The sequence below is a fragment of the Pezoporus flaviventris genome, unplaced genomic scaffold (assembly GCF_033815535.1).
Source record: "Pezoporus flaviventris isolate CSIRO_AGI_PZ_B2104156 unplaced genomic scaffold, CSIRO_AGI_Pfla_v1 ptg000002l, whole genome shotgun sequence".
NCBI lineage: Eukaryota > Metazoa > Chordata > Aves > Psittaciformes > Psittacidae > Pezoporus > Pezoporus flaviventris.
The window spans coordinates 57,209,634-57,225,114 of NW_026892550.1; the positions used below are offsets into that span (position 1 = coordinate 57,209,634).

The 15,481-nt window shown below is 42.9% G+C and overlaps 2 protein-coding genes across 5 annotated transcripts in view; one reads left to right on the forward strand and one right to left on the reverse strand.

The window, feature by feature from the left end:
* Positions 1–4,950, reverse strand: part of LIN54 (lin-54 DREAM MuvB core complex component) — a 40,133-nt gene extending 35,183 nt beyond the window's left edge. The window contains exon 1 of one of the 3 annotated variants that reach the window (XM_061479578.1): positions 4,676–4,950. The gene's annotated coding sequence lies outside the window, so the exon portion shown is untranslated. Of the gene's footprint in view, positions 1–4,065; positions 4,202–4,675 lie in introns of those variants that run through there. The other 2 variants (XM_061479601.1, XM_061479584.1) reach the window with 2 other exon arrangements.
* A 170-nt stretch (positions 4,951–5,120) lies between these two features.
* On the forward strand, positions 5,121–14,704 carry COPS4 (COP9 signalosome subunit 4). Of its 2 annotated transcripts, none has more exons than XM_061479940.1 (10): positions 5,121–5,355; positions 6,513–6,592; positions 7,392–7,543; positions 8,801–8,904; positions 9,747–9,900; positions 11,044–11,194; positions 11,572–11,766; positions 13,080–13,195; positions 13,539–13,623; positions 14,145–14,704. In XM_061479940.1, the coding sequence occupies exons 1-10, from the start codon at positions 5,282–5,284 to the stop codon at positions 14,276–14,278; spliced, it is 1,245 nt and encodes a 414-aa protein (XP_061335924.1). In that variant the 5' UTR covers positions 5,121–5,281; the 3' UTR covers positions 14,279–14,704. The 2 variants fall into 2 exon arrangements, with proteins under 2 accessions (XP_061335924.1, XP_061335935.1); XM_061479951.1 differs by having other exon boundaries at positions 5,122–5,355; positions 11,596–11,766.
* Positions 14,705–15,481: the final 777 nt, after the last annotated feature.

Genomic DNA, 15,481 nt, shown 5'->3' on the forward strand with positions numbered 1-15,481 from the left:
CCAGCAAAGCAGTAACAAGTGCACATGGGATTATAGCAGTGCATAGCCACATCTTCTCCCAAATATATGAGAGTAAAAAAATAGAAAAAAACATTGACAGCAAGTACAGAACTACAAAAACTGTCAGAAAAGCTCTGTCCAGACACTTTAATTAGATTTTAAACCAGAAAGTTTTCACTTGCTTGCAGATTGTGTCTCCTGTTTCATTCAGAGCTTTTGTTTTTGGGGGAAAGAGCAGATTAAGGAATGTAACCAGACCTGAGATCACTGGGAACTTTTTGATATAAACGCTAAAAAATACTCCAACACCAAATCAACCAACCACCAAAAGAACCCAAAAAACTTTTCACAGCAGACTCATCTAAAAATGTTGCTAAAACATTCTTCAGATTGGCTTTTTGAGTCCATAGCAGAAACTGCTGTTACTCCAAAGAAAGAAAACCCAGCCAGACCACAGAGACAGTTGAACTTGTATGACAGATCAGAGCAGAGCCCAAAACCAAGGACATAACCCTCATGTGGGTAGCAACATGTTCAACTGTAGTAATATGGCTTGCAAAGAGGAATGACACACAAGTTGGAAGAGTTAGGGAACCACTAATCTACATCTGGATCTGGAACATGAGAAGCCTGAACCTCTTGCATCATGTATCTATGCACTCCCATCACAGATCAAAGGGTTACTCTAGCAGTCTTGCACAATAAAAACTTCTATGTTTTCTAGTGTTGTCAAGCAAGCAAGCCTAGTCACAGGCTGTAGTGAAAGACACATGCTGCTGTGCTGGTTTTGGCTGGGATAGACTTAATTTTGTTCACAGTAGCTGGTATGGGGCTATGTCTTGGATTTTTGTGCTGAAAACAGTCATGAAAATACAAGGGATGTTTTAGTTATTGCTGAGCAGTGCCTACACAGAGTCAAGACCTTTTCTGCTTCTCACCTCACTCCATGAGGACAAAAAGCTGGGAGAAGACACAGCTGAGACAGTTGACCTTAACTCACTAAAAGGATATGCCATACTGTATGACAATGTTCAGTATATACAGCTGCAGAAAGAAGGAGGAAGGGGGGAATGCTTAGTGTCATAGTGACTGTGCTCCCAACTAACTGTTAAAAATAGAATCATAGACTCATAGAATAGTTAGGGTTGGAAAGGACCTAAAGATCAAGTTCCAACCCCCCACCATGGGCAGGGACATCCCTCTGGATGGCATTCCTTCCCTCCAGCGTATCAACCGAACCACACAGCTTGGTGTCGTCGGCAAACTTGCTGAGGGCGCACTCAATCCCACTGTCCATGTCAGTGACGAAGATGTTAAACAAGACTGTTCCCAACATCAATCCCTGAGGGACGCCACTCGTTACTGGTCTCCAACTGGACACTGAGCCATTGACCACAACTCTTTGTGTGAGGCCATCCAGCCAGTTCTTTATCCACCGAGTGTCCATCCATCAAATTGATGTCTCTCCAATTTAGAGACAAGGATGGATCTCACTTTCTAGAAGATGGCTTAACACCTGCCTGCTGATGGGAGGCAGTGAATGAATTCCCTGTTTCGTACTGCTTGTGTGCAAGGCTTTTGCTTTACCTATTACATTGTCTTTATCTCAAACCATGAGTTTTCTCATTTTTACTCTTCTGATTCTCTCCCCCCTCCCACAAGAGGAGCAAGTGGCTGTGTGGTGCTTAGTTGCCAGCTGGGTTTAAACCATAACAGCTGCTTACCAGTTCTCTAAGCAACTGCAGAAAGGAAACCACTCAAATGTAGAGCCTGGCAAAATACAAGCCCTTGAATCAAGAGTTCAAGAAATGTTTTACAGTTCTTGTTGGGTGATCCTTCAGCTAATAATAATAATAATATCCCCCCCCCCCCCAAAACACTGAACACTCAAACCCAACTCGCCTCTCCCCCAAAAAACACCAAAACCCCCCAACAGAATCAAACAACTAACCAACAAAACCACCCAGAACCCTGAGTTTGTCTCCTAGTTGCTTGTTATGAATCCCATCATTGTAGCATATAAATTCCACAGGACACTGAGATGTGTTTCTAACAGCACCTAAAGAAAGCACTACCTCTGTAGCAAAGGAAGGGAACAGAAGCACAAGCAGGCCAAGTGATAGATAAGAAAGCACAGCTCATTGCTGAAGCAAGAATCAAACCAGACACCTCCAATCTACCTTACTCCCCCCCTACATGATTTTTCTAACAAATGTAAGGAAAAGAACCTAAGAGGCTTTGACTGCTTTTCAAAACCAAAAAGAAATTATATCCAAACATATGAGACAACAATGTCTTTATCGCTGAAATCTGGCTGCCACACTCCGTTTTCCTGTGGTTATCAGACACCAAACCTGAAACCAGTTAAAGCTTTTTGAGAATTCTAGCTGAAGCATTCAGAGCATGCAGTTACAAACTATCAGGTTTGGATATCACAGAAGTATAACCAAGTCAAACAACAGATAGTTCTGGATACATAAACTGAACAATCAACCCTGCATAACAAACTTTTGAAACTTATTGCATTACAACAAGCATGAAGTACTTTCAAACCCATTTGAGAATCTAGGCTCTATTTTCTAATACACTTTCCAAGCCAGTGTTTAAAAGTGCCTAACCTACAGAGTAATACAGCCTTACATCTGCCTGTAGGTTGATACAAGTCTGTACAAAATATGTAACCACTTGCTGACACATATGTAAACTGGGTATCTTGAGGAAAAAAAAAAAAAAGACAAGTCTAATGCATTTTATTTTACAAAAGGATTCCCTTAACAGAATAAATACTCAGCTGATACCTTACTGCTCTTCTTGTCTCTGATCAGCCAAAGTTATTGTGAATAAGCTAACCACACACACAAGACATTGCCTGTTATTGCCAACTTTATGTAAATGTTGCAAGAATATTCTAAATTACTTTTCTGTATTCAGTATTTTCTACAATAACTGCAATATACTTCAAGCAACTGTTCAGAAGGATGAACCTAATGGAAGACCATATAAATATCTCTTCTTTCTTCACCTGAAGTCTTAAGTCTGAGAGCTTTCCTCCTGTTCACAATCTTGTTCAATGCCACAGTGCTTTCCAGAACTCAAAACCTCCATCCCAAACATTACGTAATTAGTACACGACGTGCTTCAAAGTCAAAGCCACAAATAATTAGTAACACATTCTGATCACCAATATACCTCATGAAAAGAGCAATGAAAACTGAAGCAGGGACTATTCCAAAAGACAGTCCAGCTAAATTCACTTCAAAATCAACAGCTGCCCTCAGCTGTGCTGCAGCACACTGAAGGCGCAGGTACATCCCCGTACTTGGGAGAATTAAGAAGTGTAGAAAACAGACTATGCCGTTTTCACCGTACCCCACTCTGCAAGCAGAGCCTGAGTGAGCATCCCCGCAGAGAAAGGAAGGTCGTCATCACCCTGGTCCAAGTCCAGCACAGCCCTGGCAGGTCCTCTGGGGGCAGCCTGGTCCCTCCAACGAGCCACACCGGCAAATCAAAAATTAGCGGGGTTGGAAGAGACCTTTAAACTCATCAAGTCCAACCATTATTCCAGGACTACCAAGGCCACCACTCAACCATGTCACTAAGTGCCTCGTCCATCCAGTTTATAAACATTTTCAGAGACAGTGATTCCACCACTGACCTGAGCAGCCTGTTCCAATGCCTGCCCACCCTTCAGTAAAGAAATTGTTCCTAACATCCAGTGCAAACCACCCCTGGTGCAGCTTTAGGCCTTTACCTCTTGCCCTGTCACTTGTTACTGGCGAGAAGAGAACAACCCCATCTCACTACAACCATCTTTCAGGTAGTTGTAGAGAGCAAAAACCTGTCGAGAAGAGTCTCCGGCCCTAAACCAGCTGCCACCGCGTCCGGCCGCCGCCACAACCGGGGACCGGCCCCGAAGGCTCCCCACCGCCCGACGCGGTGTCCCGTAGGCCAAAGGAGCTGGGGCCCGCCGGCCCCGGGCCCAGCGAGGCGAGCCCCAGCAACCGCCACCATTGGAATCGCACGACGCCAGCGACGGCCGCCCCCGCCCGCCCCCCGGGGCCTCACCTCATCGGCGGGAGAGAGCAGCCGGGCACCGCCAGCAGCCGCCACCGTATTTCGAAAGATCCGCCATTTTCATCCCGTCACCACCGGTCCCCGCGGCCCGCCCCCGCCGCACCTGCCCCCGCCGCCCCGCCCCGATCTGCCCCACCGCCAAACACCAACTGCTTCCGGACCGGCAGGGAAGGCGGCGGGCTTTGCACGGACCCCCCGTCCAAGGAGGAAGCCTCGGCGTCGCAGTCCTCCCCCCGCCGGCTCCTCCCGCCGCCCCGCCGCCGCTCCCCGGATCCTTTTTAACCCCACCGCAGCTTTGGGCGCAGTTGATCTCAACGAGCAACGGTGATGAGACCCGCCGAGCGGGCATTCCCCGCGGCAGCGGGACGACCGGAATGCCTGTGCCCGAAAGCCCGGGGAGGTCCGCGGGGCCGCCCGGGAGCCCGCCCCGCGGCAGGGAGCGCGGCCAGCGGGGCCGGGCCTCTGCCTTTCAGGCGGGAGGAGGTTGTCAGTGCTTTGCTGCTCTCTCCTGAGCTTCGCCACTGCCCCCCCCGTCAGCGGGGCTGTGCCTCCACCCGCTTCTTCATCCTCCTGCCGGCGCTTTCCCGCCCCTCGCACTCACCGGGCGGGCGGGCACTCTTCCTTCTCCTCCTCCTCCGCCACTATTGCTATGAATGCTTCTCACCGCCCGCTCCCCGCGCCTTGCGCCGCCGCCGGTCCACTACCCCCCGCTACCGCGGCCGGCGGCCGTGGCGGCGGTAGCGGCCGGGACGAAGCCGCCGTGTTTGTTCAAAATCACGCGCCCCGCGCCATTCCCCCGCCGCATCCCATAATACTGCGCCTCGCCGCCCTGGCAACCGCCGGCGCGGCGCCCCACCCCGCGCTTCCGGGACCGCCTCCCTGCCAGCTTCCGGGGCCGCTCGCCGCACTCAAGGAGGGCCCGGCGCGGCCTACATTGGGTTGGCCTTAGGCCTTGGTCTGGGTTAGAGGCTGCCGAAAAGCGTGGTTCTGTACGTGTATATTTATATATATGCCGCTTCGCAGCCCTGAGGGGGACGTGTGCGTGGGGTCTGCCTGAGCTTTATTCCCCCCGGGCGAGTGCTGCCTGGTGCGGCCCTCCCTGCTCTCCACGTGACCTCGCCGCGGTCCGTCTATCCTGCGGGCGGCGCGGCTCTATGGTAAGAGGAGGCGCGCGTCGCGCCAGGGGGACGGCGGCGGGTTGGTGAAGATGGCGGCCGCTGTGAGGCAGGACCTGGCGCAGCTGATGAACTCCAGTGGCTCGCACAAGGATCTGGCGGGCAAGTGAGTGCCGGCTCCCGGCAGGGAGGAGGGGGGCGAGTGGCCCTTGGGAGCGGGGAGAGGTGAAAAGGAGGCTGCAGGCCCCTGAGCGGGCGAGGCAGCTCTTGCCCCACGGCCGCCCTTTTTTCAATAGAAGAAAGATTTCGCTTCGTGATATTTGTCATCTTTTGTTTATTTATCGTTTGTAACAACGATCTAGTCTGTGCTGGCGGTGTCTCGGCATAGGCTTGAGGCCTTAGCAACCTCGTGTGTGTGCCCGCAGCACCTCAGAGCTCGACTGCATGCCCATCGGCTGCGCGAAACTGATAGGCCAGGGAATTCGTTTTCTGTAGATATGTCAGTAACCCCACTGTTCTTATTTTCATTAGTGTGGGTATTTTAAATATCAAACGTTGGGGTTTGAGCTACTCACAGTGTAATGTGTCATGTACATTTTCTTTCCCCTGAGAATTCGGTCAGATGTCCGTCAGTAGACAGAAATTCTTCCCCAGTCCAGTTGCTTATTCTGTAGAGAAATTTCTTCGCTTTTAGGAGTTCCGTGTAAAAACTTGGAAAGAATCCTCTCAAAATGTGGTTTCAGCATGAATGTAGTACTTAAGCAGTATGGCACACGCTGAGGTTATGGCCCAGGCAAAGTGAATTAACTTCATGGAGTGTGAAAACTGGAGCTGTCATTTTTTGCAGGAATAAACACTTAAAAATGCAGAGCCTGTGCCTATGCTCATATCAAGTGGCTGTAACATTATTTATATCCTATTCCCATCACTGTTTCTCATTCTTATTGAGTATGGCAATTTGAACATTTGACTAACTTTATTAACCTTAATCTCTGAGGGATGTAGTTTTTATTACTTTTTCTGTGCACTATTCTAGGGACATGATTTCTTTTTTTAACTTTAAAATTTACGTATATATTCTTAGATAAGAAAATAACTATGTTATCTGAGAATCTAATTCTGGGATACCAATTCCAAGTGAATGTTCTTGACATTTGAGCAAAAACACTTGGGAAAATTGCTACCTCAAGAATATAGAAAATAAAAGTATAAGTAGGGCTCTGACATAGAAAATTTAATAAAAGAAATGCAATTTGTTAGTGAAAAAATGTGCCCTATGAGTGATTTTTTTTTTTTTTTTTTTTTTTTTTAATCTGTGGACAGATATCGTCAAATATTGGAAAAAGCCATTCAGCTGTCGGGTGCAGAACAACTTGAAGCTTTGAAAGCTTTTGTAGAAGCAAGTAAGTGCATCTAGTGTAGTCAGTTGCACACTAAGTGAAGGCCAGAGGTCTGTGGGACTCAGTATTTGTTAACTCTATGTGAGGCTACCTAAATAAGTGGTATTTTGGTCCTGTTGGAACTCAAACACAAATAAAGGAGGAGCCATCATCACCACTTTCAGAAGTTTAGGGAGAATGGGCTTGTAAGGTTTGCAAGTGGTAACAGCTTTCTAACTTGACAGTGTGACAGGATCAGAAGGTAAAAACATCAAGTAATCTCTTAAATGCTAAAACTGATACCGAATGCCAGGTGGTATTTAAACTAACAATCCCCTTCTTTTCCCATTTCAAATTGGTTTGGAAAACTGTCAAGAAGAAATGATAGCTTGTGTTGGGGTTTTTTTTGTGTTGTATTAGATTTTTGGTTAGTAGTATACCTCTATAAATTATACCAGTTACGATTTTTTAAAGTTAACAATAAGCTTAGTGAATTTAGCCTAATAGTTTATTTTGTTTGAGATGTTTCAGCAACTGAGAACAGTGATTCAGGATGAAGCATCTCTAAACTATGAATCAGTGAGAAATTAATTATCTGTCAGGTTAGGACTCTAGTGACCTCTAGTGTAAATAAACTTTCCAAGAAGGAAAAAAAAACAATCACCCTCTAAAAAAAACAAAGAAACCCCCCCAAATTTCACATAGATACAGATTTTGAAATTTGAACTACTCAAAATTAAAAAAGCAAGTTATTGCATACAGTGAAGGCACTGGCAAACATTGCATCTATCTTGTGTTTTTCTTCCATGTGTCTCTGAACCAGTGGTGAACGAGAATGTCAGTCTAGTGATCTCACGTCAGCTACTGACAGACTTCTGTACACATCTTCCAAGTCTTCCTGACAGCACAGCCAAAGAAATTTACCACTTCACCTTGGAAAAAATACAGCCTAGAGTTATTTCATTTGAAGAGCAGGTGAGAGATCAGTGACAAGGAATTTTTTGTTTGCAGGCTTGGTTTGTTTTTTTTTTTTCCTGCTTATCTATCTGCTTATGATTTTAAGTCATCAGAACTGTTCAAAACAAATGTTCCTACTTAGAGTACAGTTTTGCATTCCTGTACATGCAAAACCTGAGCAAAATGTAGAGTATTTAGGACCTTGCAAAGAGTACAGACTTTGTTACTTCATCAGGATGCTGGGCATTTAATTCCTCTGCTATAGGAAAATGGCCTCTTAAAGTGAAACAATGCTTGAGCTACTGGGAGTACTGTTGAGAGGCATACTGGTTCTTACTATATTGCATTTTACACAGCTAAAGGAACAGGCAGGTGATGTAAAGAGAGAAGCATCTTGACAAATAATTTTTGTTTCAAAATAAATATGTGTGCATTTCAGCCATAATAATTTTACCAGAAAAAAATGTTCTCTTGAGTCGTGGTTCTAGTTAACTACTGAATATGCAGCAGTTGCTTTTCAGTTCAGTCCTCGGTTTTGTTATTGAGCATTCACCATCATCTGAGAGTTTTTACAGATGATGTTTACATAAAAAGCCTTTAGGATCTAGCATTTGAGAAGAAAAGGCAGTTTCTGCCATGATTTGTATTTGCTTCTCTTTATCTTCTATCTTTTTAATCAGCTTTAAGTATTAATTGAACACGCTTGCCTATATGTTAAAATGATTATGCATAAATTAAATCCAAGACATCAGATGATTCCTTTTTTTTCTACCCACACTTTTGTATATAAACCCCAGATTATAAGCACTGATATTTTACCTGCTGACAGATGCTCTACAAAGTAGAAGTTTCTTCATTACGATCTAATCGTAGTTCACCTCATTCATATCTTACAGGTATGGTATGAGGTATAACTGCAAGACATGGCTTGTGAATCTTGGTGCACCAGTTCTTGAAAGCCTCATTTCATCTTTTAAAAAGCTTTATAAAAGGTTAATACCTATCGGTCCTTGAAGATCAATTCCTTTTAGTTTGTCACAAGCTAAGTGAAAATGCTTCGAACTAGCACTCATTTAAAAAGCTTGGTATTGAAGTCTGATCCAGGAGTCCACATGGGACTTCTCATGTGGGAAGAGTTGCGTGTGTGCAGGTTGCTGTGTCTGTGGAGCTAGGGTACTGGTTGAGGGGATTCATGAACAAGAACAAATACTTTGCAGGTTAATACAGAGCCATGCAACTTCTATAGCATTTGCTATTACTTTTGTTTTTGTTGAGGTCGCTTCAATAAGGCAACATCTTGCATCAATCTATGAGAAAGAAGAAGACTGGAGAAATGCAGCACAAGTATTGGTGGGGATCCCTTTGGAAACAGGGCAAAAGTAAGTGCTGTGCTAGACATAGTTCTGGGTTGTAAAGTATGTTTGCTCCCTTTGTACTTAACTAGAACAGTGAGGAGAATTTTTGGGTTGCATATTATCCCAGGGTTTCAGTAGCTGATGACAGAACTATTGTTGGATGACGAAAGCATAGCTTGATGTGACAGCATGTTTAGTGGGTCAAAATACTGCACTGGAAGTTTTGCAATGTTTATTAGTCTCGTTGATAAACAGCCTTTTTGATAGTATTTCACAAAGCTGCTTCTAAGTTATTGAAAGAGTCTTGGAAGGTGGCAGTTCTTCTGTGAGTTTGCCTTTACAGTTCTCAATGAAGACATAATTTGAAATTGGATATTAACAAATACAGTTGAGGGGTTTTGTAGTGTTTTGTTTCTTTGTGGATTGGTTGGGTTTTTTTAAGTCTAGAACTCTTTCTGTTACTTTTCTTTGGCTGTCCTTTCTATCCTCTTTCTTTGTGTGCATGTAGAAGGAATTGCTATAGCTTTTGCATGTTTAGCACCTATTTGTTCCACTTGAAGATTGCTTCTTAACTGAAGCAATCAGTGGCTTAAAAGACTAGTCCACTAAAACCACATTATTAGAGTGTACATTTGTCTCTTGGTGGACAGCATTATTTTTGTTCGTAGGAGCCAGTTCTATATTGACATTCATCTCAGATTTCCTTACCCTGAACAGAGCATACTAATTTTGTTGTTAGGGGTGAAGCAAGCAAGGTAAAGCAGATGTTGCCAAATGCTTAAGAATCATAATATATGTTTAGAACAGCTAAGAGCAGGGGTAGTTGTGGAGCGACTCTGAGTACTTGCTTTTCTGTTTCTTTACAGACAGTACAATGTAGATTATAAACTGGAGACCTACCTGAAAATTGCCAGGCTGTATCTGGAGGATGATGACCCAGTTCAAGCAGAAGCTTATATTAATCGAGCTTCCCTGCTTCAGAATGAATCAACTAACGAACAGCTGCAAATCCATTATAAGGTTGTCTAACTTGCTTTGTTGCTTTCTCTTTCTAAAGAGAGGTGATTCCACATTGAGTTGTTTTTATATAGTGCTGCTAAAACTTTCATAATGAGAAAATAGACAAAGGGAAAAGCTTCTAAGTGGTTTCGGGAGCTTGAGAGCCACATCTTAGCAATAATTAAACAGCTCATTCTTTATGATTTGAAGATAAGTCTGCAAAGGTTATTTAAATGCCAGCTTTACTGGCATTATTGCAAATAAAACTTAGGCTTCAAAGTGTCCGAAACATTGTTGAAAGTTTTGCCTTCACTGTTGTCTGTAAATCTAAGTAGGGAAATAAATTGCATCCAATATTAGGAACGACTGAAACTTCCCCCTCCCCCCGCATAATTAAGTAGTAGGTCACATCCATAAAAGTAGCTTTAAGTCTCAAGTAATGAAGTAATTGCTAACCTTTTGTGGGTTTACTGTGTACATAGTTCATACACTAATTTCTCAAAGCATTTTAGTAACTGGGATGAGCAGTGATAACTCCAGTGTGACAGTACTGATCAGGAGGGTAGTGGTGGTCTTTAAAATTCTACAGCACAAAGCAGATGTGCCACAAGCTCATGAGCTGTAACTTGGGGGGGTAGGGGTGGGGTGTGTGTTTTGGTTTGTTGTTTTTTCCTTTTTTTTTTTCTCCCACTTTGTGTTTTAAAGCATGCACTCAGTTGGAAGTGTAAATATTTTCTGTAAGCATTTAGAAAGCTTAAGGGAGGGGAGAGAAGAAAGATCAGATGCTGTTACAGTGCCGAAAGGAAAAAGCAAACACTTGAAACCTACAAATTGCTACCTAAGTGCTAGCTGTCAATGTCAGTAGTGAAGGGGAAGTTTATGTAAGTACAGTGTCAGCTGTACAATATTTCATTTACTTAGTTTCTGGCATTTAGACATTTGCAGTGTTTAACATGTGAATAGTGTTGGGAAATGCACTTTTCAGTTCCTTTCCTTGATGCTTTAGTAAGGGCTTTGCAAGTTGAGCTAATAATTCACAGATTTCCCTAAGATGCAGTGAAGCTATATTTATGGGAGCTGTCACTTGATAATGTGTCAATTTATACACCCCTATATTATGCAGCCACCCCTGTTACTTTTTTCTGAGACGTATTTTCTTTCTAGGTTTGCTATGCTCGAGTTCTTGATTATAGAAGAAAGTTCATTGAGGCTGCCCAAAGATACAATGAGCTGTCCTATAAGAGCATAGTCCATGAAACTGAGCGGCTGGAGGCATTAAAGCATGCTTTGCATTGTACTATTTTGGCATCAGCAGGTAAAAAAACGTGGTATATCTTTGTATGAAAGACCTAACATAGGTATTTCATATCCCGTGAAGCAAGTCAGCTTGTGCATTACTTGTAGGGAGAGATCTTGTAGCTAAGATTTGATGAGGAACCCAGAATTGTGAATATGGTGTCAGAATTGCCTATTGGCATACTGTTAACTCAGATTTGGATTAGTTCTGTGTCTTTGGTGGCATCTTGGCTAAAGATGCAAAAGATGGTCAGTGTTTTAGCAAACTGTTTTTGAACTGAACACAGCAGAGTTTCTTTTTTGGTAGAGCTTTGTTGTTAATTGCATTTATTGTGGAAAAAATCATGATAACTCTCTGTTTACCTGTAAACACTCAATACTTCGGTGGTCATTTAGGAGGATTCTACTTGACTCTCCTAGGACAACAGCGTTCTCGCATGCTTGCTACACTCTTCAAGGATGAGAGATGCCAGCAGCTGGCAGCCTATGGGATCTTGGAGAAAATGTATCTTGACAGAATTATTCGTGGAAATCAACTGCAAGAGTTTGCAGCTATGCTAATGCCTCACCAGAAAGCAACTACAGCTGATGGTACATATTTCTCTAAAGGCTTGTAGTGCTAGGTCTATCATCCACAGGAGTTAGATTTGCCCAATGCAGTCAAGAAGTGTGATGGAAAAGAATTTATTATTGCTTATATGGTTATTTTAAAATTATTTCCCAACATGTTACCCTCAGTATAGTTTAATAGTAAAGCTTCTTAGCCATGGTTGATCTTTCTGATTGGCTATTAAGGTTTTGAAGTATTCTTCTAGAAGATAACTTGTGAAATGGTGTTTTCTCTGTCCATGTACAGTCCTCTTCACTGACAACCTTCCAGGGTTTCTAACCTTGCCTCATACTTTGAGTCTCTGTCCTTTTGAACTTCTCCAATTCTAAGGCACTGTTATAAATAGGATGCCTAGAAACATGTGATATGCATGAAGCCGTAAATGGTCTGTACAGATCATAAATTTATTTGGACTGCTTCCTGACTTGGTTGGAAGATGACCAATAGTGAGGGGGTGACTTGGACCTTGCACTCTCCAAATCTTTTTCTGGTCTGTTTCAGTGACATATTAGCTCTGTTCTTGGAACCTCTGAACAGTGAGAAATATGTGAAGTAGTGACTTCACTGAAATCTTTAACATTCTGGTCTCAATTTTCTGAATTAGAAGAATATTGAAGTGGAAGAATACATAAGCATGAAGCACCTCTTAATCAGGAAATCCTTCCTAATGAACAGTGCTCATTGATTAAGGACAAATAAACAACTGTGCTACCACAGAGGTGAAAACCGATTAAAGGTGCTTACTAACAGTAAGCTGCAGTCCTTTCCTTGGGTCAATTTGTGGCTGTCCATGTAAGTTAAAGAATGCAGGTTAGTTGGTATTTAATAATGTGCTTATCTTCAACTGAAGGTTAAAGGGCAAATGAGTTAAATTGTTAAATCAAGAAGAGAGAAATTACATGAAGGTTTATCATCATAAAAGCATACTAAGGGACTGGTTAATTTTACTCCTAAGTACTTTAATGAATAAACCGAATGTGATAGTCTTTCCATTTGGCAAGCTAGGGCCTGATCACAGAAGGTAAAACTCCCTCAATTCTGATGCTGAGTCCTGTAGGAAAACCAAGGGCTCTGCTGGAAATTAAAAGGGGTTTAAGCTGCCTGTCTTAAAATCAGCCACGTTATCCACCATCCATTTTTTGTTCTTTCCTCTGCATGGCAGAACATTGATGCAAGGCAGATGCATCTGGACCTTATGCACACATAACCCCTTTGTTTTCCATTTGCTCTACACTATAAACCAAATATTTTAATCATACAGTAATGAATTTTTTTCCCTCATCTAACCCCTAAGGTTCCAGTATCCTGGACAGAGCTGTTATTGAACACAACTTACTATCTGCAAGCAAACTTTACAATAACATTACTTTTGAAGAGCTTGGAGCATTACTAGAGATCCCTGCAGCTAAGGTATCAGTTTTCTGCATCTTGTAAAAACGGGGAGCATCAGAGACATGAGAAGACAGCTGTAGTAGATATTAGGTAAACAAGTTAAATATTAAGAAATAATATGAGGAAGATTAAACATCTAGCGCACCTTATGAGAAGGAAAGGTACAGGATGTGGAATGAACAATAGAGGAGTTAGAACCACTGATAGTACGTCTAATCATTTCATAATTTATGTTGTTGGTGGGTCCCCAACCCCAGCATGTGGAGATGTTGAAAAACCCATAAGGGCTATTAAGGCTTAATAATTTTAAACTTGTTTCAGAGTGGAAGAAGTGTCTAACATCTTTCTTCTGTTGTTTCAGGCAGAAAAGATAGCATCTCAGATGATAACTGAGGGTCGCATGAATGGATTCATTGATCAGATTGACGGAATTGTTCATTTTGAGAGTAAGCTTCACCACAGTAATTTATTTGTTTAAGCACCACACAGAGTGAGCTTTTTGAGTTGTTGCCTCACAGGGTGAGAAAACTGCCTTTCTTAATATCTTCTATCTGAAGCGAGCTTGCTGTCTCTTGCTGTGGCCAGGAGGTGGCAGAGTTTGCCTTAACGGAGGACCACACTTTGCCCACCCTTCCTACCATGCATTCTCTTAACCGCTGGAAAGTGGGAATTCATTCCATCAGTCTCCATGTAAGAGCAGGTTCACCAGGAAGTTTCCTGTTCAGTTCTACTTTGCAATGCAGGAGTTAGGCTTCTGGCAGGCAGCCAAAATCATTATAGCTTTTGAATAAAAAAATTAGTGTGATGTAGCTGCCAGGAGTGTTCCTCTTCGAGGTAGGTGGGGGCAGTGGTAGAAGAAAATGTTGCAGTTGAAAAGGCAAAATAATCACTAAGTTTTACATTGTTTTATATGGCTTTTGTTTGATATTTGCTGTTGTTGGGGTTTTTTTGTTGTTTTTTTTTCCAGCTCGTGAAGCTTTGCCAACTTGGGACAAGCAGATTCAGTCATTGTGTTTCCAGGTTAACAACCTGCTGGAGAAGATAAGTCAGACAGCTCCAGAATGGACAGCGCAGGCAATGGAGGCACAGATGGCTCAGTGACTGTACAGCCATTGTCTGAATGGAGGCACTCAACCACCTGCTGTGCTGGAAGAGGGAAACTGATTAGGACTGTGAACCAAATGAATAAACCACTTCATTTCCACACCTCTACTTTCACTCTGGCTTAGGACACAGTTAGGTGATACCATGTTTGGTGTGACAGTCCCCCGGTTCCCTGAGCATAGAATGATGCTGTTGCTGCCTCTGCATTGCACTCTGCTGTCCTGAAAGCTGTGGTTTACACAGCAGCTGTGGTGTCTACAGCAAACTCTCGTTTTGGTTTATTTAATTTTTTTCTCCACTGTATTGCTATAGCTTTGTACCCAGTTACTTCATAAAATGCTTGTTCTGCTGTGAAAATGAAAGTGCCATGTTTCTTTTAGTTGTAATTATTCTAATAAAGGCTGGAATGAGCCTCTTGGTTTATGTGTTGCAGGGACCTGGGTTTGTTTTTGTTTTTTCTTTTTCCTTTAAACAGTAACTTGAAATAAGTTGAATTTTTGGAATTATCATTTCTAGCCCCTGAAAGTGTTAAATGAAAACCAGCTTTTTTCCTTCTCTGTTCATAAAACTTAAGTCTGAAGTCTTAACTGGATAAAATACCCTTATGCATTAGTGCAGCAGGGCACAGTTACCTGTTCTGAGAGATGGAGTAAAGACCAGTTTTCCCCTGCTGTTGCAATTTCATGATAAGTGATGAGAGCATAGCACATGCCAAATGAGGTAAGCCGAGTATGCTCTTCGTTTTATTTTCTAGGTCAGCATGAACTGGTAATTTAACAAAAGTATCCGTAGTGGTTTATTTGGAACTGGGGGTCTAAGAAACTTAACAGGTAGGGATTCTGCACTACAGAAGATTAAACACCTGAAACGAGTGGCTGGAGAATACTGTGCAGATTACTTACAACTAGGTAAAGATATCGCATAAGTGGGGCTAATGTGAAAAGTTTATGCACGGGAAGGAGGTATCACAGTGACTCTCTGATTTTGTGAGCCTGGAGTTGTGTACTCTTTACCCATCCTTACGGTCTGCCAGGTATGAATCTTGTGTGATTTGCTGGAGAGGTTTTCACAGCTTTTGTGGTAACGGAGAGCCAAGGCAGAGTTTCATCAATAGCTGTTACTGTCTAGAGGTTATGTTCTACTTTGAGGTCATTCTGTTCAGGTTGTAATTCCAGCTTTGATGTGAATTACCTTGGCTCC